Source organism: Podarcis tiliguerta (assembly GCF_965153285.1).
Source record: "Podarcis tiliguerta genome assembly, chromosome: 3".
NCBI lineage: Eukaryota > Metazoa > Chordata > Lepidosauria > Squamata > Lacertidae > Podarcis > Podarcis tiliguerta.
The window spans coordinates 41,088,991-41,113,318 of NC_139536.1; the positions used below are offsets into that span (position 1 = coordinate 41,088,991).

Below are 24,328 nucleotides of genomic sequence, written 5' to 3' on the forward strand. Positions count from 1 at the left end.
TACCTCAGACTCTCAAATTCTGAAGTACATTAGAGTCCATGCCATTATTGAACCAACTATAAGACGCTTCCCAGACATCCCCATTTAGTTCTGCATATAGTACAGTATATGCTATACACAGTTTGAGAGTGGATGCTGCCATGAAACCACACTCACCACAATTTGTTCAAAACTACAATCTTCAGGGGAAACAAATTCTGCATGTTTGATTGATCACAGCAGCTAAAACAATAAGAGGAATGTGCTTTTTGCATTAAAAAAATAAAATAGAAATCAGCAGTTGTAGTACGAAAAGTATTGAATGACAAATCACTGCAGCATTAAATGCTTAATTCAACTTTAAAAAGGAAATGATTCTTGCTTAAAATGCAAGCTCAAAACAAGCATGACACTTCTGCTAATTTATACTATGCTTTTAAAATTATTTCACAACTACATACATTTAAAATCAGCTTTGTCTGCTTATGATTTTGGCAAAAAATATTTTAATTATAAGTATCTAGCAATTTAGATAGATATAAATACACACACAAATTGCTGAATGCTTGTTTAAGGGGGAAACTTAACATTCATGAGATGAGATGAAAAAGAGATAGGTCATGTCTGAAATGTATTCTTTGCAGATGGCACAGAAGACATTATGATCAAAAAGATAGACAACAATGGAAGGCAGCTTCAAAGACACAGCTAAATGGATAGGGAAGTTATACTCAGACATAAGCAGAAACAGCACACAGAAACAACTTTGATGCAGTGAGATAGATTTTAAAAAGAGTGATGCCTCTGTAGGAGGAGAGAAAGCACTTTTAAAGTATCTGAAAACATTGCATTTAAAGGAAATCTGAGAGGATGAGGCAATCATAAAGACAGCTGTTGTCATATTGGTTCCAGAAAATACGAGATACCAAAAATGTATTTCTTCCGTTGCCCCATTTAAATTACTGAATGAAAATATGTTTCCCACTGATGCTTCTTGATATATTTCCTAAATAACGGTACAAATCTAACTACTAAATTGTGGTTCGTTTACAACTAGGGTATTATTTCATTTTTACAACCCGGCCCTGAATTTGGTTTATCTCATTGAATGCATTTTGCATGCTTTCTTCTTTTACCTACAAAGGGAATGCCTCTTAAATATTCCCATATGAAGTCTGCCAGCAAGAGCCTATGACATTTTGCACTATTAACAGTGCAATCCTATCAATGGAACCTATTGCAGCTTAAGTATGAGGACATAAGAACCTTTTCAGTGGTCAATTTTGTCTTTTCTTCCTTCCACTGTTGCTCTTTTCTGCTTTACTCTGCCTTGGTCCAGCCCTACTCTCACAAAAGAAGCAAGTATTAAACAAAGATGAAGAGACCATGATTAATAGAACAAAGCGAAGTCTGACAGCTTCTGGGCAGACTAGGAGTTTTGTTTTCAGCAGGTAAAAATGTAATGCCTGTGTCTGGTTGTTGTTGCTGACATATGTCTCAAGAGACAATGGAGTGTGCTTCCGGGGGTGAAGTCAAATCACTATGTTGGAAGCACCGAAGTGACCTTCTCAGGGCGCAAGCCTGGTTAGTTTATATGGAGGTCCTGGGCAGCCCAGACAACAAGACCCCGCTCTCAACCTTGCTGGTATGCTTCAAATAAAAGCAGAGCAATACATTTGGCCAGAGGATGCCAGAAGGAGGCAAACAAATCATATGGCCTCCACTCCGCATTTGTGCAGAGTTTACTCCTTAGCCTTTTTTTCTCCTGAAGACGTCCTGCAAGGCAGTGGAAGTTTAGGATCAAAATTTTACTTCTCCTAGATGGGCTACCTTCCAGATTGATGAGCCCCATCTGTATTTTGTAGGTAGAGTGTAAATATTTATATCTGAGAAATCAAACTGATTCACCATTTACATAGGAAAGCTTCCTTTAATTCAAAAGGCTAGTTCACATGTGATGCTAAAGCATACATGGACAAGTCTGGGCTTGTATGCTCATCCCTCACCCAGGAGCAGGACTTCTCTCAAATTTACTTTCCATTTCAAAGAATCTTGCCTTAGCAATACAAATGACCCAAGAATTCTACTTTAAAACAAAGGTTAGTTAAAACAAGCCAAGTTCATAAACCATGGTTTAAAGCTGACTTGTTTAACAATTTTTAAACCAGGATTACTAGCTCTTATGTAAGGCTAAGCCAAAATTCTTTAAAACAGAAAGAAAACTCAGCAGAAATTCTCTTCTTGGACATGTGGAAAGAGAAGAGGGATGAATACACAAGCCCAATATGATAGAGATGTTTGTGTGGCAGATGCTCACATTCAGGGGAAAACAGCATGGAATGGGGTAAGGAAGCCATTCCTGTTAATAATGATCAAATACACTTCCCTACCAGAAGAAGTTAGAATGTGAAAAAGTATACAATTCTCCATCTTTTAGAACTAAACTTTTAGTTCACACAGAATGCATCTGTTCACCACATGATAGCACACATTGGAAGGGTAAAATGAAGTTCTGGTCTTCCTTTATGGCCATCAATTTTAAAATCAAATAAAATGCATTTCTATATTTCACATATGCACAGCAAGAGCAGGAGAGAGGGGGAGAGGGGCTGACTCAGAAGATTAGTCTGAGATTAAGGTGAGAGAAAAAGCAAAATTAGGAAGAGTCACATAGCACAGCAGCAGAAAAGAAGCTTACCGGTCTTAAAGACAGCATAATGAGAAATTGTTAATGGTTATAGAAATAGGTTTATTAGAAGCAGGTTAACTTTTTGAGAAAGTCAATTAGGGATAAATAGCAGAAGCCAAAAAGCTGCTCTAACAATGCAGGGATGAAGCTGAATCATGAGGGAGAGGCTGGCTAGAAACCAGAAGAATGCAAAATCAGATGAGTGCTGGCAGTTCAAAGAAATTAGAGCACATATAAGATTGGGCAAAAGAGCAGATAATGGAGAAAACCACTTTAAGGGATGCCAGAAACAGAAATGAGAAGATGAGCCATTAAAGGAAACACTGTAGGAGCCATTAGTTAAGATAAGAGAAAAGCAAGAATGCAATGAAAAATGGAAGGCAAATCAGGGAAAGATGAGTAATATAAAACGCTACAGAAATTCTTAGGAAAAACAAATAATACTTGTAATCTAACTTCATGATAATAACAATTATGGATTGGGAGGGTGGGATGGAGAATGAATGGCCAGCTAGCAGATAAAAGCTGACATCCAACAGTTCCTAGGTTTGCATGAAACACTAAGACAAACCATAGCTTAGTGTCAGTGTGTAGGTTTCCAGAAAGGAGATTGTGGCCACTTTGCTCCTCTCTGAACCTACTGGCAGAAGTGTAGTTTAGTGTAGCATACTGTCTGAACCCCAGTTTGTCTCAGTCCAAACAAACCATGAGCTGGAACCATGGTTTGTTTCTGGTTTACAGCTTATGGTTGAACTGAGGAGATGGAACATGAGTCCAGGGTCAGACAATTTCCTAAGGCAGTGGTTTCCAACCAGTGTGCCATGGCATCCTGGGGTGCCTCAAATGATAGTCAGGGGTGCCATGGGCAACACTGGCCTCTGTCCCTTTTTCCTTCCCTCCATCCTCTGATGCCCTCTTGCATCTCTGCCTCCCAAAGGCTTGCACAGCTGTTCATTGCAGCAGCCCTGGCTACAAGCTCCCCAGGCGAATGGTGCCTCTGGGGCTGGCCAGGGGTTGCTTCCCAGGCCCTTGTGGGGCAGTGTGAGGAGGCAGCTCTCTTTGGGGCAGGGGAGCAGCTCAGAGACCAAGGACTCCCAAGGAGAGGGGAGAAGAGAGGAGGCTGAGGGAACACTCAAAGGAGGGTGTTCGAAAGGAGGTGAGCCAAGGGATGACATAGCTGGGCTCCTGAGCCCCACAGGGATACCACAGAAAGAATGTAGTTAGTCAAGGGAGCCATGGACCCCAAAAGGTTGAAAACCTCTGCCCCTAAGGCAAAGCATGACATAGGTCACAACACCAGAACCAGAACAAGGGTTGAAAAATCCTTCAAAACAGATTTGATGGGCTGCAGGGGGGAGAGGGGAAGGAGAAGTCCTGTTGCACCAGCCTGCTCACATGACACTCAACACCCAAAATGTTCACACACAAATTTTTTAAGCCTCCCATTCTGAAATACCAGATTGCTATCAGGAAAACCCCATTGTCTACTACAGTAACAAACAACAAGGGATTATTAATCACCCTGCACAATTAAAGGTAAAGGTACCCCTGCCCGTACGGGCCAGTCATGTCCGACTCTAGGGTTGTGCGCCCATCTCACTTAAGAGGCCGGGGGCCAGCGCTGTCCGGAGACACTTCCGGGTCACGTGGCCAGCGTGACGAAGCTGCTCTGGCAAGCCAGCACCCCATTGTCTACTACAGTAACAAACAACAAGGGATTATTAATCACCCTGCACAATTAGGGTATAGTTAAAACTAGTGCAAACTGGAACATTCCTAATTTACTTCTATAGCTTTCACCTTTCACAGATCAAAGACACAGCTGGGGAGGGACCTTAGTCCTAAAGAACCGAGTTTTGCATCTGAAAAGTCCCAAGTTCTGCCCTGGCATCGCCAGATAGGATAAGGAAAGTTTGAAGATGAGAGTCACAGTCTGCAAGTGAATGTAGACCATAGTGAGAAATAGATAGCAAAATGGTCTCACTTAGTATACAACAGCTTCCAACGTTCCAGATAAACATTCATTCCATTTTATTTTGGTTACTCTATTTCCAAGGTAGCCAGCATGCTGCCCCCTAGAAGCTGGCCTCCAACCTCCCAACAGCCCTATCTAGTAAAGCTAATGGTCAATTATGGGAGATGTAGTCCAACTACAGCTGTATGGCAACATGTTAGCTACTCCTGCGGCTACTTTATTCTGAGTGTATTTGAATTCAACAAACATTTATGTATTACATTGTTTTCCTGTGCCATGTTGATACTTCCTTTTCTCAAAGGTAGAGAAACCTGTAGGAAGCTCTGGTAAGTTACCACAGAGAACACTGGAATCAGGTTCAAAGTGTGGGCAGGCAGGTGAAAGCAATAGGAAAATAGAAGAATGGAAAGAAGAGCAAGAGTGGAGGAGGACCAGTGAACTGATATTGGATTGAAATATAGAAGTGAAGAACCTTTTCAAAAAAGTAAAACCAACTGTTGCTACTCAGGCAAATGTACAAAACAAGGATCAGGTTGGAATTTAAGTACTAACTCTTCTGTAGTACTGCCATCAGAATGCCCCAACTTTGTTCTTGCTAGAACAAAAACAGCTGCAATTTAAAGTACTCTGTTGCACACAAACACCTCAACACACATTACAGAAATATAAATCATGAAAAATGATGGTGAAATAATATTACTTTACTCCTAAAGGGAACATGGCCTGCAAGTTTCATTCTATGGAGTTCAAGGTAATTGAGACACCATCAAGGCACATTCCTAATTATAAATCAGACACTTGAAGTCTTACATTTTACAAAAAAAAAAAAGTTTCTACAGGATACACAATTCATTTGCATGAAGACCACTCTCATGTAGAAGTGGCAGGACTATCCCTGGAATCAACCACAGAGTATGTGTCTAAAAGCAACCACTATACATGAGTAGCTGTTTATGCATAAAAATTCCTCTACAGACACTGGTGCTCAAAATGGTGACACCAGAGCTAACGTGGCCATGTGTTGTTGGCAGTAGTGTAATCTCACTCCTCCTCTTTCAGTGCCTTCCATGGAAGTAAAATGTGAAGAGGAACTGCATAGTCTAGCAGAGGTTAAATTTGGGTCACAGAGACTTGGGTTCAAAATGCACTCAGCCTTGAAGATCCCTAGGTGATCTTGAGCCAATCACACTCTCTCAACCAAATCTACTTCACAGTGTTGTTGTGAGGATAAAGGTGTGGAAACTTCATGTATGCCTGAGATCTTGGGAGAAAGGGTGGCCTATAAATATAACGCACACAAATGAATATTGAATTACATACATTTTTAAAAACACAAGTTTAGAGATGTTATCCCCAGGTCCTAAATTGCAGAAATTTGACAAAGCAATCAACACCAAGGGGGAAAAACCTCTGCCAGCAATGGAATAGCAAAAACAGAGGAGCCTTTAACATTACAGAATTGCTATCAACTCCTTTTTGGTAGAGAAATGCTTTCAAGTTGGACAGTCTTTATATTATACTTGCCTATAATCTGATTTTAAATCTTTGCACTGGGACTTAAAGATGTGCCTCAAAGACCTAGCCAAGGATCAGATGCACTTTTAAAATCTGCCGGTGCTCTTGGAGTAATACTGCCACCTGTGCACCAGCTGCACAAGTACTTATGAAAAAGAAATCCACCACAAATAAGCATCCCTCCTCCCCATTTCCTGATCAGTAGTTTGCTGCCTGGATAGGACATGTGCTCACTCTGCAGCTGATGCTAGCACAATCAGAGCTTTCCTTCACATAAAGCTGTACTAAAGCCAATTGGACAGGACAAGACCAGAATCTGAAGTCCTAGTCATTTTACAGTACAATTGGCTCCCTATATAATGTACTTTTGAGCTTCTGTTGATTCAAGCAGAAGTTGCCAAGAACAGGCAGGAAGACAAACTTAAAAGACTTAAGCAAGAAAGAAAAACATGAGACAAATGTGAAATCAGGAAAATAAGGAAGAGCAGATCAATAAAGTGTTAGAAGATAGTGTACATGTGTGCATACACACAAACTATTCTAAAGGCAGAAAAATGGATTAGCCTGCAATACAATGAAATCAAATAAACTACAACAAAAACCAAGCATGCTGTCAAAGTTTGGGCATAAACTAAACAAAATGCTGATGAAAGCTTCTAAACTGATAAAAAAAGAAACTATTGTCTAACTGAGAGAGAAAAGAGTTGAATTTCTAAAAATCCAATGTCACTTTAAACTTTTAAAATCCAGGGCAGGGAGGAGCAGGCACCTGCATATTAAATTTAATAAGTCTACACAACAGAAAAAAATCAGAAAAGCACAGAGTAACTAGAAAATTAAATCATCAATACTCTATATCTATTACTCATGTTGCTTCATTCATTTTCTAAAAGCTGGGCCTGATAATACATTTTTGATAAAAAAAAGAAAGTGTTGGCTGTACTCAATTGAGATCAATTACTAGCAATTCAACTCAGATTCTATTATCAAGTAGTCAAACCCAATGCAAAATCATATCCTAGTAAGCAACATCAGGTCCTTTTCGCAGGACATGGAATTTTGGTTAATCAGCCACATATTGTGCAATAAGCAGGGCAGATTCACACTACATGGAAAGGAAATTCCAAGCCTTCTACAGCTAGTATGTAGGGGGATCAAAAGCATTCAAGAACAATGCAATGAATTTTCATTCCCCAGTTTTCCAGAATTCCAATGTCCAATTTATTCACGGTACTAGGAAACACACAAGCTGCAGTCTTCCTCATCTGTACAAAAAGCTAGCATAATGCAGATATCTGAGTGTCAAGTTCATACGTGAGAAGCGCCCATTCAAATACCCACTTGCTATGAAGCATTTCTCTATGGTTTTTGGCAAGCCCCCACAACCCTGTTGAGTTGATATATTCTCCCCAATGATTTTATCCAGGGAAAAATTGGGAGTGGACCTTGAATTTCTGCACCCATTTCTTTCTCCCTTCACTATGGGAGAATGTCAGATTTTATGATTTAGAAAATTAACTTCTCTCCACAGTGAGACAAAGGGGGATAACCCAAAACCCATTCTTCTGCAGATAGAAGAGTAGGGGAAGAACCGAATAAGAAACATCTCAGAAATAGAAACAGGCCTTCTTGAGAGTCTGCTCCCAGCATAGATGTGAGACTAACTTACCACTCTGAGCTTCTTAGAAGAAGGAAAAGATACAATATCAAACGTTCTAAACTGTGAGGGTGCTGTCAAATGTAAAAATTTGCTGCTAACACTCAAATTACAAAAGAGGTACTCATACCTTAATGATGAAAAACCTGACATTCATTAGTTCCCTCTGACAAATTATAATGCTACAAACAGTTCAATAAATAAACAATTATACTCTGGGTTCAGAGCAACATTTAACTCCCATGCAGACATTTTTGATTGTTTAAGCCCTCTTCAGGACTTTGCCTGAATATGCTTAGACCTTTCCTAAAGACATTCCTGCTCAGCCCTGGAAGATCTGAAGTGGAGGTGGCAGACACAGGGAGGATTGCATGCACATCCCCTCCCCACTTTAAGCCTGAAGATATCTATCCCAAGTCCCTGAGGGCAAAAAAAAAATGGTGGGAATAATATAATCAAAATCAATAATGTTCTATGTTGTACTGTACCTTTTGATAAACTACGGAGCACACTAGGTCTTTGACAACAGAAAGGGAGAGATCTTGAGCGTCAACTGTAACAGTCTCGCGAGTGAGACCAATCTGCAGCAGGAAGGAGATGCCATGCACAGAGCCCCTGGAGTTGGTGAGACTTTGTGTGCTGAAGCTGCCATTGGACAGTCGGCCTGAGAGTCCAGATTGTGGACTTGAAGATAAAGAAGGGGTAGGTGGAGCAGCAACATGGGAGGCAGATGGGGAAAACTTCTGTAAGGATGGAGGAGAAGATTCGTTTGATGACATCTGACTTGATTTTAATCTGTCAAGACCTGTCTAATAGTCAAGAAAATTCTTTTATTTCTTTATCCTGCAATGTTGCAAGTGTAATTTCACACTTCTCTTTCAAGGTTCAAGGAAACATCCTCATATCTCAGCCATCTTCATTTTTCTTTTCAGTCTGTGCATGATGATGTTTAAGATTATTTTGGCAAGAAGCTATTTTAATGAAGGTCCTCTTTGCACAGCTTCACGTCAGCTGATCAAAAATGCTTTGCCTTTAGCACCACATCCAGATGTTGGGAGAGGCTTACATCATTATGAAATTGTTCTCTTCAGAAACAGAAATAGACATTGTTTTTTCACACAGCCTCTTCATTTCACTACTTCTAGGACAACCTTAGACTTTGCTTCAGCGGGAGGAGAAAAACCTGCTAAACAGCACACTTCGAAGTATTGCACTCAAGGATTCAACTTACAAATTTGTCAATACTCTTGTTAGTTTTAAAAAACATGGATAATGTCCTGGATCAAAAGTACTGTCTTCAATGAATTTATTCAACTTTCAGATGTTATTGTTTCATTTAATAGAGATGAAAAAATAAGGTTCCACTCAATGGTCTCTGAGTCGTCATTTTTGGAAGATGTTCATCTTACGAAATGAAGGAACAAAATTTCTACGAATACAAGTACAAGGAACAGAATTGTTGGGTTCACAGTGGTAGTCTGCAGCATTTTGAAGTGTTAAGTACTGCCTAGTAGAAGGGGAAAAAAGATACATTTCACACATGCTAGAAATGTTACATAACACCACAATCAATCTACTTAAAGCAGAAATGATACTGGGAGGCCAAATGCATATGCTACAACCTATTTCTGCTTTAATTTCCTTAAGTCATAGATACTTCACTTTATTCTTCTATCTTTTAGGGAGCTGCCATGTATATTATATCAGGAACAAGATGTTGCAGCTCCTCGACATAACTGCTACATCTAATCTAGCATGGCTCATAGCAGCAGCAGAAAAATAATATTCAACACACTGATTGCAAAGCTGTTCGATAAAAATAATGCTGCTGTGAAGGGACACTGAAAACAGTTATATTCAAAAAGTCTCAACATCAGAGAGTGGGAGGTCCACAATGAAGGTGTTTGGAATACGGATATATGGAGTAGTTAAATATATGTAGAAAAGTTCACTGAAATTATAAGTGTCTCTGAAACACAGTGCTAAATCCAGGACTGAAAAGGAGTACCTTGTGCTTTCAGTCTAGTGCATGTGCAGTAAAGAGAAAGTGCAAGGAATAGTGCAGGAAAAAGTGGAATGTGATCCCTCCCCTCCACATGCATTTCACCCATTTGCAGTTCAGATGTTAAGAGAATCAAGAAGGATTGAAAGTGCATGCCGTGCTTTAGCTGCACTAGCATTGAAAGTCACACACTACATACCTACACTTCCTCTCCTTGTTCAGCTCCTTGTAGCTAACCATTGATAAAGTTCCCACAGTGACTACTACTGAATGGTCCAAAGGATTTGTTAAGCACCACTGCTTTACCCTACCATAGCTCAATGTTCCTGCACACTTAAGAAAAGTACGGTGGGTGTCTTCTAAAACAATATGCAATTTCATGTTCATTTTAACTTTTAATTTTCAAAGTTAATTGGCAATGTTTTTGTGTCAACCTTTCTGAAGAAGTGCTAATATAATTTCTAACTAACGCATCAGAGGTATTTTCATTAGTAGCCATTTTGTCTAAGACACAAAGGAAAACCAGGCATATATTACTTTACAAGGTATTTGGCATAGAAGTATGCTAACGCTAGAAGAACAAGACTGCAGATATATCAAATCCTAAATGCTGATTCAATTGGTACTATATACAATGTTAGAACAAGCTTCTCTTTAGCGGACTAAGTGACAAAGCTACGTAGTGTTAGCAGAAAAGATTGTAAATTCTTTTATGTTTCACAAACTGATTATGAATTATTACATTTCAAGGCCTCTGAAAAATTGCACATCCCTTTACAAAATATAACTACAAAAGTAGCTGCCAGAGAAGCATATTTGTGCAACTGCCAGTGAAAACTCCAGCAAATCCAGAGGTGAAAATCTGAAATATCAGTGTTTTGTAAGTAACAAACTTCTACTTGGTGTCACACTGTTCTAGAAAATATGACAAACTCTACACAGTGAGTCTGGCCAACAGGGGAAAGACATGATTTTAGCAGTGGTAATCTGAACTGAATAAAATGTAAGGAGCCAGCTGGAGGGGTGGAGGCTGCAGTAACTGAGGTGAGAATGGAGGAAGATATAGAGAGCTTTTTAGTGGTAAATGCAAAGAAGTGCCTGGTGAATCTTACTGCAAATTCATTTACGAGAGCACTGTTAGGATTATTGAACTCAGTGTCATTTCTCATTGGCATGGCAATATCAAGTTAATAAATGGATGAACAAAAGAAAGGAGGAATGCACTGTGTCATTTAAATTAATTTCAGAATGCTTCTTCAATTACTACAATTTGCTCCAGTTTAAGTACCATGGTTATTATTGCAGCAGTTTTAACTTTGGGAAGAGAACTCCAAGTGTAAGGACCAAATAAAAAATAGTTAAGCAAGAAAGGTAAGTGGTCAAATAAAGAGAAATTGCTAGAAATGGGGTCAAGAAAGAGTTTGCCTACATCATTCCAAGATTTACTCTTACACCTAAAGGGACTTTCAGTGCAGCTCTAAACCTTGTACAAGCTAATTTGGACTATGAGATGAAGAACCACAATGATCAGACTATACATTCAATTTAGAAATGGCTCTCTTCCACTTTCTAAATTGCAATAGCAACCAAAACTGACTCATTCACGGCTAAAGACATGATTAACTTAGGGAACATCATTTTGTAACCATTCCTAATTTCTTCAGAAAAAAATCAGCTAAATTTCAAAGAATCAGTTGCAAAGTCAGAAGCTAGCAAATCCTTATGTAATCACTCTAGTTCAGATCTTGATCTATTTGCCCTGCTATTTGCCTTTGCCTAAACTACTTTCAAAAGCCACAAGTAGGCTTCCATATTTTCTTTCTTCACACTCATCTGCTGGCAAAGATGACATGCCCAGCATTCTTTCAAACCTTGGTGCAGCAGAAGTCGTCTTCATAGTTGCAGCTCTGTAGCTGGGAGGAAAGATGGCTGTTGTTTGATTGCTATGCCTCAGTCACAAGGCAGACAAAGTGGCATGGGAGGCAGAGAGTGTCCTTAGCCACTATGAGGCCAAGGCACCTAGAGCAATAAAGAGTGGCAAGGAGCCACACAAGATCAAACCACCAATGGCAGAGGAAGGGTGCCATTTTTGCCCTGATTATTCTGGAAGCTTTTCCTAATGTTCCTAAAGCTGAAACACATAGCAATCAAAATGCAGCACTATGCCAGCTGCAGGGAAATAAGTTTTACAGTAAAGAGGTGCCAGTTAACAATGGGGCTGTGCAGACCCAAATTATGCAAATTTATTTGAAAGAAAGTTGGAATTCAACAATTCTCACTTTCCAGAAAGCATGCACTGTATGCTTTAGTTTTTGGGAAGGTACTTGGCACACTGACAAGCTACTCTACTCTATACTGCTGAACACATTGTGGACCTAACTGCAACAGATGCAACCTATCCAAAAGGGAACCCCCTTTGTTAATAAAATCCGGTGTGTAAATGTCGGGCTTAAAGTTAAAAGATCAGAAAGATAGGTTTCAGCAACTGCAGACACCAGCTGAAAAACACAGCATTCCAGTGCACTGCGGTCCTTTTTGCAGTTTAGACACCCTGACACCTCTGGTAAAGCCAAACTATCAGCAATTGCCATAGGGAACAACATAATCCCCATGTGGTTTGTGGGTGTCAGGCACAATTTGAACTGACTCACTTCTTTCTCTATTTCTCTATTTACACCTCCATTGCTCCCCAAAGCTACATTTCCTGCTTTCTTATTATGAGATTACCATCAATTCCCAAAAGCCCTTCACTAAGTGAAAAACTCTTAATCACACTCTTTACACTAAATATTATGCTTCGCAAGCCAGTTACATGTCCCTGTGCTTGAGGACATTTCCCCCCATTGAAATTAGCAGTTTACAACTTTTTTTTTTTTAAAGCACTGAAGTGTTACATGGGTCACATTAAAGCCACATGGGCATCTTTACTTAATTCCCTCGCAATCCAACAGGTTGCCAGGCTGAGAACTTGCTGCGGGGAGTGGGGAGATTGGTCATTCCTCCCGCCAGATCCCTCTCACCAGCGTTTTGAACCCTCCTTTGCAGCACTTCAGGCGAAAGCTGGTGGCCAGATTAAAGCTCCAAAAGTCGTGGGGGCGTCAGCTGCAGAGGAGGCGAGGATGAGGACGGGAGCGCGTGGCTCTCTTCCATCCCGGGGCACCGACTGCTCTGGGCGAGAAAGAATTTGCTTCAGAAAGGAGGCGAATCCAGCCCCCCCGGAAGATGGGGCAGCCTCGTCGGGAAGCATCCCTCACAGCCTGGGGGGGGGGGGCAGGGATGATGTGGCCTTCAGGGAGTCACCGGCCCCTCCACATCTGGGCACACCCGGCCTCCTCTTGACCCCCCCACCTCCGTTGACCACAGCTGGATGGTCACCGCGGGAGGAGGGAGTCGCTTGGGACTCAGCCCGAGCCTGGCGCCCCCGCTGCCCTCGCTTCGCCTCCCCGCACCCCACCCACCCGGGAAGGGCGGTGTTGCCGCCCCCGGCGCGACCGGAGGAACTTTCCACGTTGCCCCCTCTGCCCATTCCGCCTCCTCCCGCCCTCGGACTCCCTCTCTTTCCCCTCATCCCTCCAACTCCCGACCACTCACTCGCGTCTCGGCGAAACTCCGTCTCCTCCCGGGACTGGGCGGTTTCACACGCATCTCATTACCGCCGCTCCCACTTCGAGCGACACACCACCTACTGTACACACACACACACACACTGAGAAGCCTCAGCCGCCCGAGATGGGACAGGAGGAGTGGGGTGGAGGTGGGAGGGGGTGGCCGAGAGGCATGCTGGGAAGGGGAGTTTTTCCTCCCCCTCCTCCCTCCTGAGGTGAACGGCGCAGGGAACTACAACGACCGCGGGGCCACTGCGAGAGCGAGGCGAAGAGGCTGAGACGGCGCAGGCGCCGGGCCGCCGGACAGAGTTTCCGTTACTTCTAGTGCCTGTGGCGGTTGGTGTTCTGAACCGCTATAGCGCGAGGGAGCGTGAGGGGAGCGGGGAGTGGAGGGAGTCGCTGGAAGAGGCGGAGGAGAAAAGTAATGAGCGGCAGAGGGAAACGGGCGGGATAAGGAGGCTGGAGGTGTACCAAGTTTTTTTAAAAGGGGGGGTGAAATGTGGACCAAACGTGCGAGGGGGAACCGCAAAGTTTTGATTTTGTTCAGGACTTTGGTGAGAGGCAGGCGCCCCGCCAAGGCTCCGTCACGTTATTGCTGCTCGGGAGAAGCTCCTCTGGTGAAGGAAGCCAGAAAGCGGCGCCCGGCTCGTTCCCTTCCCGAATTCCAAGCGCATTTGATCATCCCCTTCTCTTCCGAGCATCTACCAAAGTGCCTTCGCTTCCCCTGGACTGCTGCGTTGAGGACAAGCTAAATCCGTGGTCATTCGAGATCCTTTAAAAAAAAAAGTGTGCCCCCCCCCACACGAAAACAACCCAGAGGTTTGATGCTTACAGCTCGTCACATTTATGTCGTTTATTTTTATATATTATTATTTTTTGGTTCCTTTTTAAATTAAAAAAAAAAAGGTTTTTCAAATTAAAATTTTACAGAGCTATATCCTCCCCTTTGCGGGTCCTATTATTCATTCTTTCCTCCTGCATCTTTTATGATAATCCAAATCCTTTACCTCTTCCATTATGTCCAGAATTCAACCTTAAACTACAAGTGATATTTCAATCCTGCTAACGATTTTACATTTATGTCATTTATTAATGCTTGGTCATAGACCTTTCACATATAAGATAACCTAGCAGTATAAAATACTGCAATAAAAATCACATTGCTGCCTGGAAGAATCCTACGTAAAACCTACCATCTTTACAATACTACATTGATCACATGTAACCTATATAGATCTTAGCATATTAAAAGGGTAAAATTTAATATAGATTTAAAAATATATATTAAAAGATATTATGGTTAAATAAGAGCACCCCCAAAGCAGTCAGCTGCAATCTCCTTAATAATAACCCTTGCCCAGATTTTCATTGGTTGCTAGGGCAAAGAGAGAGAGACCTTGTGGGTTATCCTGCAATCAGTGTCCCACAAGGTCTCTCTCTTTGCCCTGGCAGCAATGAAAATACATTGATGCAGTTCACTTCACAGCCACAATAGGAAAGGCTTTCCAATAAGCCAGCTCTTGTTGCACTCCAGGGTGACGGAACTGTGCCGGGGCCAGCCCTGCTATGAGGCAAAATGAGGTGGCCGCCTCAGGCAAGGGAGTGCATGAGAGGGCTCAAGGCTTACCGCTATCTTGTTGTTTTACACTAAGATAAGATGGCCCAGACATGTCCATTACAACACTTCCATGCACCCGCCCATAGAAGGAATTGTTGGATGATGAGAAAAGGCTCAGTGTTAGTCATGGGATCCATTTCTATATGTTTCACTCTTTCCTTTTTCCTCACAAGTTTGCACAGATTCTGTGCGCATTTTTACTTTTGTACACTGACTTCTGTTCTTTCACTTGATGAAAAGCAAGGGTGGCAAGATTTAATTGGCAGGTTAATCATCCCACAGTGTTAGCCGTGGACGTAAAGAGCTGCTTGGGCTCACACCGGGAGCCTGCACTAGCCCAGTGTATTTTTTATTTGAACAGCCGACCCCATGCCATCACACAATTTAGAATTTAGCCTTTGAAACACTTTTCAGCTTCAAAAGCAATTTGTCATATGGCGGAGGACTGTTTAAGAAAGGCAAGTCTAAAGCAACCTTGGAATCATGGAACTAGCTTGGTGGATTTCTGGATCATGGCCATAGCTGCAGGCCACATTTAATTGGTGAGAGAAATCTTTAGCCAATAAGGTTGCAAGCCTTTCTTTTTTAGGCTTTTTATTCTCTTAAGGTAACAGTAATTAGGAATGAGCAATATTAAAGATGTTTGGGTTTTTTACCCCATCTAACAATGACTGGAGGCTTTTGTTTAATACATTGTAGGGTATCTTAACCTTTCCTTCACTATCCCATATAGATTCTGATGTTTTGATAATATACCCATTTATTTACATCTAATCCATTAAAATACAAATTGCAAACCAACTCCCAATTATTAACAGTTGAAATACCTTACAGAAAATGAAAGTAGGCAAATATAGCTTTGTTCATCCTCATGCCTATGGCTGTATTTGCTCTCCTAGAAGTCTAAATTCAATGGCAAAAATCATATTTGCAAAATATAACTGGGTTTTTCTTGTGGGTGCATTCTGCAACATGTCATTGGCTCAATAATATTGCATTAGTGGTGGATTTATACTGACCTATCCACACATCGTTCAGCTTTACTAGTTGTTCTGTGGGGCTTCCCCAGTGGTGCTTCACCACTGTTACTGGATTATTGCCATCTGAAGGGGCACTCTTGCACTATAGTGCAATGAAAGCAGACAAAAATAAACTGGAACATTTGTGTATAAAAGGTTACAGGATTTCAGCAGGAAGATACAGGACATGCACCAATTGAAAATGTGTGCCCTGAAATGTTTGCAGGAACAAACAAAATTGAGAGCAGTGTTTTGTTTAGCCAACCCAGTACCATCATGAACACAAAGCATTGTGAACGCACAATTTAAAAAAAGACTTCCAGAGGACCCCCCCAAAAAAATCAGCATTATACCATTTTTCTCACAAATATGTCACACATAGGTAAGCAAAGAAAAAGAATGGAGAAAGTTATGGTTTTTTATATTCCAAGGAACTTGGAGGGGAGAATACTTTATTCCATTACATTCCACAGTCAGAGATCGTTTACAAAGCTATGTTGCAACCCTACAACCAGATAATTTGCCTAGAATTTATCACTGTTGAAATCCCGATGTATTTTAAATAACATTTGTAGAGGCATGTTGCTTTGTACATTTAAAAGTGAATGCCTTCTGGGCTCATTTTAATGATGTATGTTCAATGAACAGATGTTATTGTTGCTGCTAAAGTGCTATGCTAAATAGTTCGGAGCAATCTTTGTTTCTTTTTTCACCCTGAGTGTGGCTCCCACACACCAGCATTTGGAACATCATCAGGGTCGGTTGTATAAACAGATTTAAAGGCAAAAGCTGGATTCAGTATTTTAAGCAAGCTCTCTTGTATACAGAGCATATTTTCCAGCAACTCCCAAATGTATATCAGTTTATGAATAATAACAGATGGATATTGGGTATTACTGCAACCATTTTGGGGCTGCAATTAAGCTTCTTTGTAAAGCTTAGCTATATAACATCCACTAGATTCAATGCTTCTTTAATTTGTTCCTCTAAACTATGCTAGCTGCTTTTTCATAGGTTAGAACTGAGAGTGGATTAGATAAAATCATTATTAATAGTCTGTAAAATAACACATCCATTTGGGATGTTTGGCTATTTTCTGATTCTGCATTACTAAACCAGAGGGGACATTTTGTTTTTACTATTAAATCTCATTGTAGCTTTTGATCACCTTTATATGTAACTGTAAATGCAGAGCTCATGTATGTGCTTATACTGTACAATGTAACTGAAATCATGCTACTTATTAGGACACTGATGATTTAAATTATTTGGTGGGGTAGTAAGAAATTTATCTTTGGGTAAGCTCACTCTCCATACCCTCTTGCACACATAATCTTCAATCAGATCACTCATTCTTGCTGCTGTCTCTGGCGGACAATCTGCCACAAGCCAGCAGACACATGCATCCAATCAGAAATCATCATCTGTTTCCAGGCCCCACCCCATCCCCATGAGGTGGGAATACACATTTTTAACAAGGAATTCCTTTTCATCCATTGAAATAGTGTCCAGGACTGACCACATAAGATGTTGGGACACAACACTCCTCCATTTAACATTCTTTCCCCCGATTGGTAATGGTAGTGAATCTGGAGTCCTATAGACTACATGTTAGGATTAAGTCCAGGTGGATGTGAGCAAACACCCCCAGACAATCCATTTGCATTGTTTTGTATTTTGTCTCTTTGCAATTTTGTGTCACACAAGGATGAATGAGCTCAGGAGAGCAGCAGGAGTACAGTCAAAGGCCATAACAAATTATAATAGTAAATGTAATATAATTATGTACACAGAGCACATACAGGTGAAAAGATTGCAAGCCTTGCCTGTTAAAAGTATGATTTAGCTCCTTGTTGCAAACAATAGAAAGTCCAATATCCTAAAGACTCAGGAATCAAATAAACATAACTCCAAATTGTCACAATTTTTTTATGGGGGGAACTACTAATGATTTGATCACTGGAACTACAAATACTAGGGCATTTTTGCTTCCAGAGCTGGCAAAGTCTGAGCGGTTAGTGAGGGCTTCCCATTCTTTCCAACTTCCCTAGAATTATTTCTTGTCAAGCACACTTCGTGCTAAACCTGACCACTATGTGGTAGTATTAACATTAACACTGGGAACAAATATTTCCATCCATATTTGAAAATGTACAGTTGCTCAACACTGTAATAACATTATGAAGTGACTTGTCAAGTACTTCAAATATACTTGGTAGCAGTGTTATATTTTCACAGAGTTATGGTTAACCTATTTGTTTTACATAAACCTCAATGATGTGAACTCACAATGGTTATTTCACAATAATACTTGCTCATTTACCTACCATTCCCTTTTGTGGCTGCATTTTTTTTATTTAAAAAACCATAAAAGCACCCTTAATGCCTCCCCGCAAGTTCTAATACAATTATTTGGTCAATTATTTTTCTACTAAAACATCACTCACTTACTAAAGGACTTGGTAATAACTAAGTATATTGCTGTGAGTGGTTTGTCATCAAATAATATTCTGCCACACCCCTCCATCAAACTATACCACCCTTTCTATTGTGGAAAAAAGTGCCAATGTCACTTTCCTGGTTAAGGAGGTTCTAGTACTGTGAGTACAACAGCTAGATTCCTTCCTGTATTCAAACATGGATGTGTGTGTGTATGTATCATACTGTACTGGAAAAATACTTCACTAATGGCCATTATTTGCTAAATGTCCAAGATTCCAAATGTCTACCCTGGTTTCCTTCAAATCTACAGTTGTACCTTGGAAGTCGAACAGAATCCATTCCAGAAGTCCATTCGACTTCTAAAACTTTCGGAAACCAAAGCACCGCTTCTAATTGGTTGCAGCAAGCTCCTGCAGCCAATAAGCTGTGGAAGCCCTGTCAGATGTTCAACTTCCAAAAGAACGTTCGAAAACCAGAACACTCACTTCTGGGTTTTGATCATTCAGGAGCCAAAATGTTCGAGAACTAGGCTGTCTGAAAACCATGGTACGACTGCACTTCCTTCCCCTTAAAAACCCTGCAGAGGTTATCCTTTTCTGCTATCCTTCTTGCAACTCTACTGTGGCACATGCTAGCCAGAAGAGATCCATGATAATATAATGTAATGTACAATAAACCTGAGATAACACTTTAGAAAAGCAAGCATGGCCATCTCTGCAACTTGCTCTGAAAGCTGGAGCCAGTACAAGGAAGTATAAGTCAATCCGTGTCTGTTCAAATGGAAGAGTTACTGTCTTCTTGTTTGTTTTTCTTAAGTTCCTTGGCATTTCCCCCCACAGAATTCTATTTCTGCATCCTACTATTTGAAGTCATCCCAATCCTTTTTGGCAGCACATTGTTTTTTGCAGTCTCAGCAGTCCTTGTGGTGAACCTTTGTCTGCCATCCCCAGTTGCCTCTGGTACCCACAGAGCTCCTGCCAGGTTGCAACATCACAGCTTCAGTGTGACTACATACAGAAAGCTACTTTGTTGCTTCCACTTTAACTGCTGCCCGAGCTACTTTGCAAGATAAGACCTTTCCAAACAAAGGTCCTTTCTTGTGAAGGTAATATCGTTTTCTCTTAGCTTTTTACTCGTTATAGTCACATCCATCCTCATGTAATGGAACAGAGCAGGAAAAGCCTTGCTGGTAGAGAATATTCAGCAATTATTTATTGCAGAAGATCCCCCTTGCCTGGCAGTCTTGACAGACCATCAGCCTTTGCCCCCTGCTAATGGCCCATCCAGCTTGCTCTGCCAGCTGGCTTGGTTCCTAAGCATAACTAAATCCAGGGGGTTTCTGTGTTTGGCAAAGTTTAATCAAACCTGGATTTATTCTAAATCATAACACGTTTAGGGGGATCTAGCCCCCCCCTCAAAAAACTCATTACAATACAGTATTCTATTTCTTATGCATTCTTGACCATTATCAGTTTCTGAGTATCTGATCGAGCTTGCTTCTGTGTGTGTAGAACTGACCTTTTCTCTTTCTTACCACCCTCTTAAAGTTTTACATATTAATTTAAGAAATTAATGTTTTTAGAAACCATCATGAAGCTATTCAGGGAGACACTGCTTGAATACATTGAAACCAGAGGCAAAATCTATTGTAAAGTTATTTAAATATTTACAGACTTCTGTCTCCTGATGCAACATCTCTTTGTGCACAGAATCACCACTGCCAGGCAAGACCGCTTTTACCCTGTGCTCTGACAATACCAACCCCTTACTTTCCCTTGAAAACCAACCCAGTATTTCACAACACAATGGTTCCACTAACTGCCAAGCAACAAAGAAGAGCGTAGCCATGGGAACATCACAGCCTAAGGCCATCTTGGCCAAGCTGGTGCCCCCCAGATGTTTTGCACTGCAATTCCCATCAGCCCCAACTATGCTGACTGGGGCTGATGGGAATTGAGTCCAAAATGTCTGGAAGGAACAGGGTTAGCATGGGCTGGCCCTTAGCACTGCCCTCACACCACTGACCCTTTCCCCATATTATGCATTTTAGTCTCTTGTTTCCCTGTGAAGGCAAATGGCCCTTTAATTGTTCCTCATATACATCATGAACAGATCACCAACAGTGGCTTTCTGAGAGCCTTCCCTTTATTACACACCTTAGTTACTTTGAGAAGCATAGCAAAATTTTTCCCATTTCAGTAGTGCAAGTTGTATTAAGCTGCTTCCACAGTGGGCCTTTACTGTGTAATACCTACACTTTGTTCACTTTTTACAAGGCATCTACACAGTGCATGAACAAAACATAACTTTTTTACTTTTTTCTCTGTTCAGCTTCCTTCCTCCAACTTAAAAAGAGTTAAGAAAAATCCAACTTTTTAAACTCAATGCAATACCTGCAAACTTTCTACTGTTGTGGGTGGTCTTTCATGCTATTATTCTGACTTCCATAGATTGCTCTAGCTAGTCATTTCCTTTATGGACTGCCTCTCAGCTTTATCACTTCATCCCTTCCCTTTCCAAATAGCAGTACCGTTACATCTATTTCTCCCCTTGCCCCCCAATTTCAGCAGGCAGGGATTACGATCAGAAATTCAGTAACAAATACTTAACAAAATATACACTCACAAAAATCATAATGAAAGTCACATATCCCAAAATAATCCAGTGCTGGAGAAAAGGTGCAAGAAGTCTGAAAGCAGATCTGCTATTTCACTTCCCACTTAAAGTAGAACAGAAATAATTACTGCTAAATTGTCCACATCTGGAAGCCCCCTCGGTTGCTATGATACAAAAAGGTTGGAGATAGCTCCCACACTTCGGCTCTTTAGTGTTGTTCTTCCTCTATTAGATGGAAGTGAAATTAAAATGGTCAGCTCACATGGAACTTAGTGTAGCATTGTTCCTTATAACAATCCCACAGTGTCTCTCCCTTTGCCCCAGGTCCTAAATAACATTGATTTTGAACTGTTTCATTTGCTTAGGTTTTATTTTGTGTGTAATTCAAGTTGCACTATGCATAAACTGCTTGCAACATAGTTTTACATAAAAGTGACTGTCAGTGCAGTCCTGTCCTCTGTATTCACAGAGGAAGATATGGGGCAGATCCCAGAGCCTTAACTAGTTTATGCAGGCAGGGAGTCTGAAGAACAGAAGCAGATAGTGATGATAAGAGATGATGGTCTAGGCCTAACAGACAAAATAAACACTGAGAAATCACTGAGACCAGATATGAACTCAAATGTGAAATTGCTGATCTTCTTTAAAAATGTGTAACTTGTCCTTCGGGCCAGCCTCTATACCTGAGGACTGGAAAGTGGCCAGTGCAGCACAATTTTTTAAAAAGGGATCCAGGTAGGATTCTGGAAATTGCTGGCTGGCTAGCTTAACATCTGTCCCAGGAAAACTGGTGGAAAGTACTGTTAAAAAAACAACAACCAAGCATATAGAAGAACAAGCTTTGCTGAAGCAGAGCCAGCATGTCTTCTGCAAGGGCAAGTCTTGCCTCACTAACTTGCAGGCAGCAAAGGACAGTAACAGCACAAACGTAAACATCTACTCACTCATAAATGTTGTATTTAATTCAATGTGGCTTGTTCCCTGGGAAGTGAGGTTAGGACTGTAGCTTAAAGTTTCCTTCTGCAAATTTTCTTATGGTAGCTTATCATAGGTTTCAGGCCACTGTGAATTAAATACTTTATAGCATCAATAATTGTTTTGATATCCAAGTTTAGAACAATCATTTGGTTCCCCAGATGAAAATTTATTTTCTGTTGTATGTGCTTGTGGCAATGTAAATTATCACTTCCTGATAAGACGCCGAGGTGGTTTGAGGTTTCCTGCAGTGCAGTTGTCTATTGAAACTGAAAGGTTATCTCTGCCTAGTCTCAGTTCATAGAAAGAAAAGAGAAGTGAATGAATGAATTATATCTTCTTACCCATAGAGTTCACAGCTATGGCATGAACTGTGTTTGCAAAAAAATAGACTTAAAGAGCAGTACAGTCAAGAGCCCCGTTGATTTTAATTAGGAATCCATCAGTGCATGCATTTAAGTGTCCCGTTTAAATCAGTGGGATGCCGGAGCACTTATTATGCTGTTTAATTTTAGATACCATGTGCATCCACAGCAATGACCAGAGGAATGAAGCTGGGAAGAGCACAGAAAGAAGAAACGCCATGGCACACCTGCATCAGATGCCTTCATCTGCCCCATCTGTAATAAACATTTCACTCCCATATCAGTCTCTATAGTCACAGCAGGTGCTGTAACTCTCCAATGGTTTGACTTCACCCCCAAAGGCAACTCTTCCATTGTCTCATGAGACAGACAGATGCCAACCAACCTCGCTGATTTTTGAGCCTGCATGTGATATTCAACTGCAGGTCTGCCCCTTTGCTGTGTGTCATACAGCAGTGTGATGGAACCTCAGGGACTCATATTATCAGCCAATCTTGACTACACCTACAGAAAGGGATGATAGAAAATTCTAAACCACAATGTATTTAGAACTAAGAATATAAAATATGTTGGTTGTAAGAGTTGTTTTGTTCAGTATCCATCAGGTGGCACTGTAACATTACATTGAACAGCAAGCAAGCAAGGTATTTTTAAAACTCAATAATGTTTTGTGCTAGTTTTCTACTAAAAATAATTAAAAATAATTTTATCATTTTCCATCACCTGTTTGTACTTGCTAATTGTCTTTCTTTTCATTCTCTATTGGCTTATTGTTTTGATTGTAGTTTGTATGAGAAAACTTGTTTTTAAGGCAATAGGTTCAGGGCTGGCCCGGGAGTGGGCCCTAGCCAGCAGAATGGCTGGGGCAGGTTCCACTAGGGGGGATGCGCCGGGACACCCAATCTTGGTGATCACGGATAGGAGGAGTTATGCTAGGACCAGACCATGTCATTACCGAGGAGGCAGGTTTAGTCACTGTTTGAGGTCTCTCCCTGCCTCCAGGCCTGGTCCTGACCAGAAGGATACTGGAATCAACAAGGGTGACCCACATGTCCTTAAGGTGCTGCTGTGTAATGCCAGGTCAGAGATTCACAAGACCACCGCCATCCATGACTTGTTCTGGATGGTGGAATTGACCTGGCATATGTAACAGAGACTTGGTTGGATGAAGCAGATGGGCCTGTTATTGCCACTGTTTGTCCACCAGGTTTCTCTTATGCACAGCAAGCCAGGACATGTGGGTGGAGAGGGAAGGTTGCAGTGATTTTTAGGAAGTCATTAGTTTGCACCAGGCGTCCTATTGGGAAGACCCGGTTTTCTGAGTGCATGTTCTGGAAGCTGGGCACTAGGGGCAGTACAGGATTCCTTTTGGTGTACTGACCTCCCTGCTGTTCCAAGGATTCCCTGCCCGAGCTGCTTCAGGTCATGGCAGATGTTCTTCTGGAGACACCTAGTTTGGTTGTCCTAGGGGATGTTAACATCCATGCTGACACAACCTTACAAGGGCCACTCAGGACTTTGTGGAAAACATGGCCTCCATGGGGCTGTCCCTGAATAAGCTGTGGACATGCCTTAAACCTGGTGTTCACCTCTTTGGACGTGGGTGATTTGACAGTAAGTAAAAGTGAAACAAAAGAAGTGCCATGGTCAGATCACTTCCTCGTGCAACTAGACTTCTTCGCAACCCTTCCCCTCTGCAGGGAGGTGGGACCGATTTGGATGGTCCACCCCCACCACTTAATGGCTCCAAATGATTTCCAGAGAGTGGTAGGGGATGTTTTATCCCATGTTGATGGCCTCCCTGGTGACACGCTGGAATGTGGAGTTAACCAGGGCTATCAAGTGTCTGGCTCCTCTCCAATGACATGGAG

General features: G+C 41.3%; 1 protein-coding gene and 1 long non-coding RNA gene across 6 annotated transcripts in view; one reads left to right on the forward strand and one right to left on the reverse strand.

Annotated features, from left to right (window-relative positions):
- Positions 1 to 13,722, reverse strand: part of PRKD3 (protein kinase D3) — a 52,039-nt gene extending 38,317 nt beyond the window's left edge. For 2 of the 5 annotated variants that reach the window (XR_014509151.1, XM_083432155.1), the window contains exons 1-2: positions 13,409 to 13,712; positions 8,304 to 9,322 (exon numbers count right to left, since the gene is read on the reverse strand). Coding sequence is in view for 3 of the 5 variants with exons in the window: in XM_083432155.1 (XP_083288281.1) it covers positions 8,304 to 8,594 (291 nt within the window). In the remaining 2 variants the exon portion in view is untranslated. Of the gene's footprint in view, positions 1 to 8,303; positions 9,323 to 13,408 lie in introns of all 5 variants that reach the window. The other 3 variants (XR_014509152.1, XM_083432157.1, XM_083432156.1) reach the window with 3 other exon arrangements.
- Positions 13,723 to 13,849: 127 nt separating this feature from the next.
- LOC310673672 lies at positions 13,850 to 23,179 on the forward strand. The gene is made up of 2 exons (XR_014509173.1): positions 13,850 to 14,241; positions 22,608 to 23,179. It is a non-coding gene; the product is annotated as an uncharacterized lncRNA (long non-coding RNA).
- Positions 23,180 to 24,328: the final 1,149 nt, after the last annotated feature.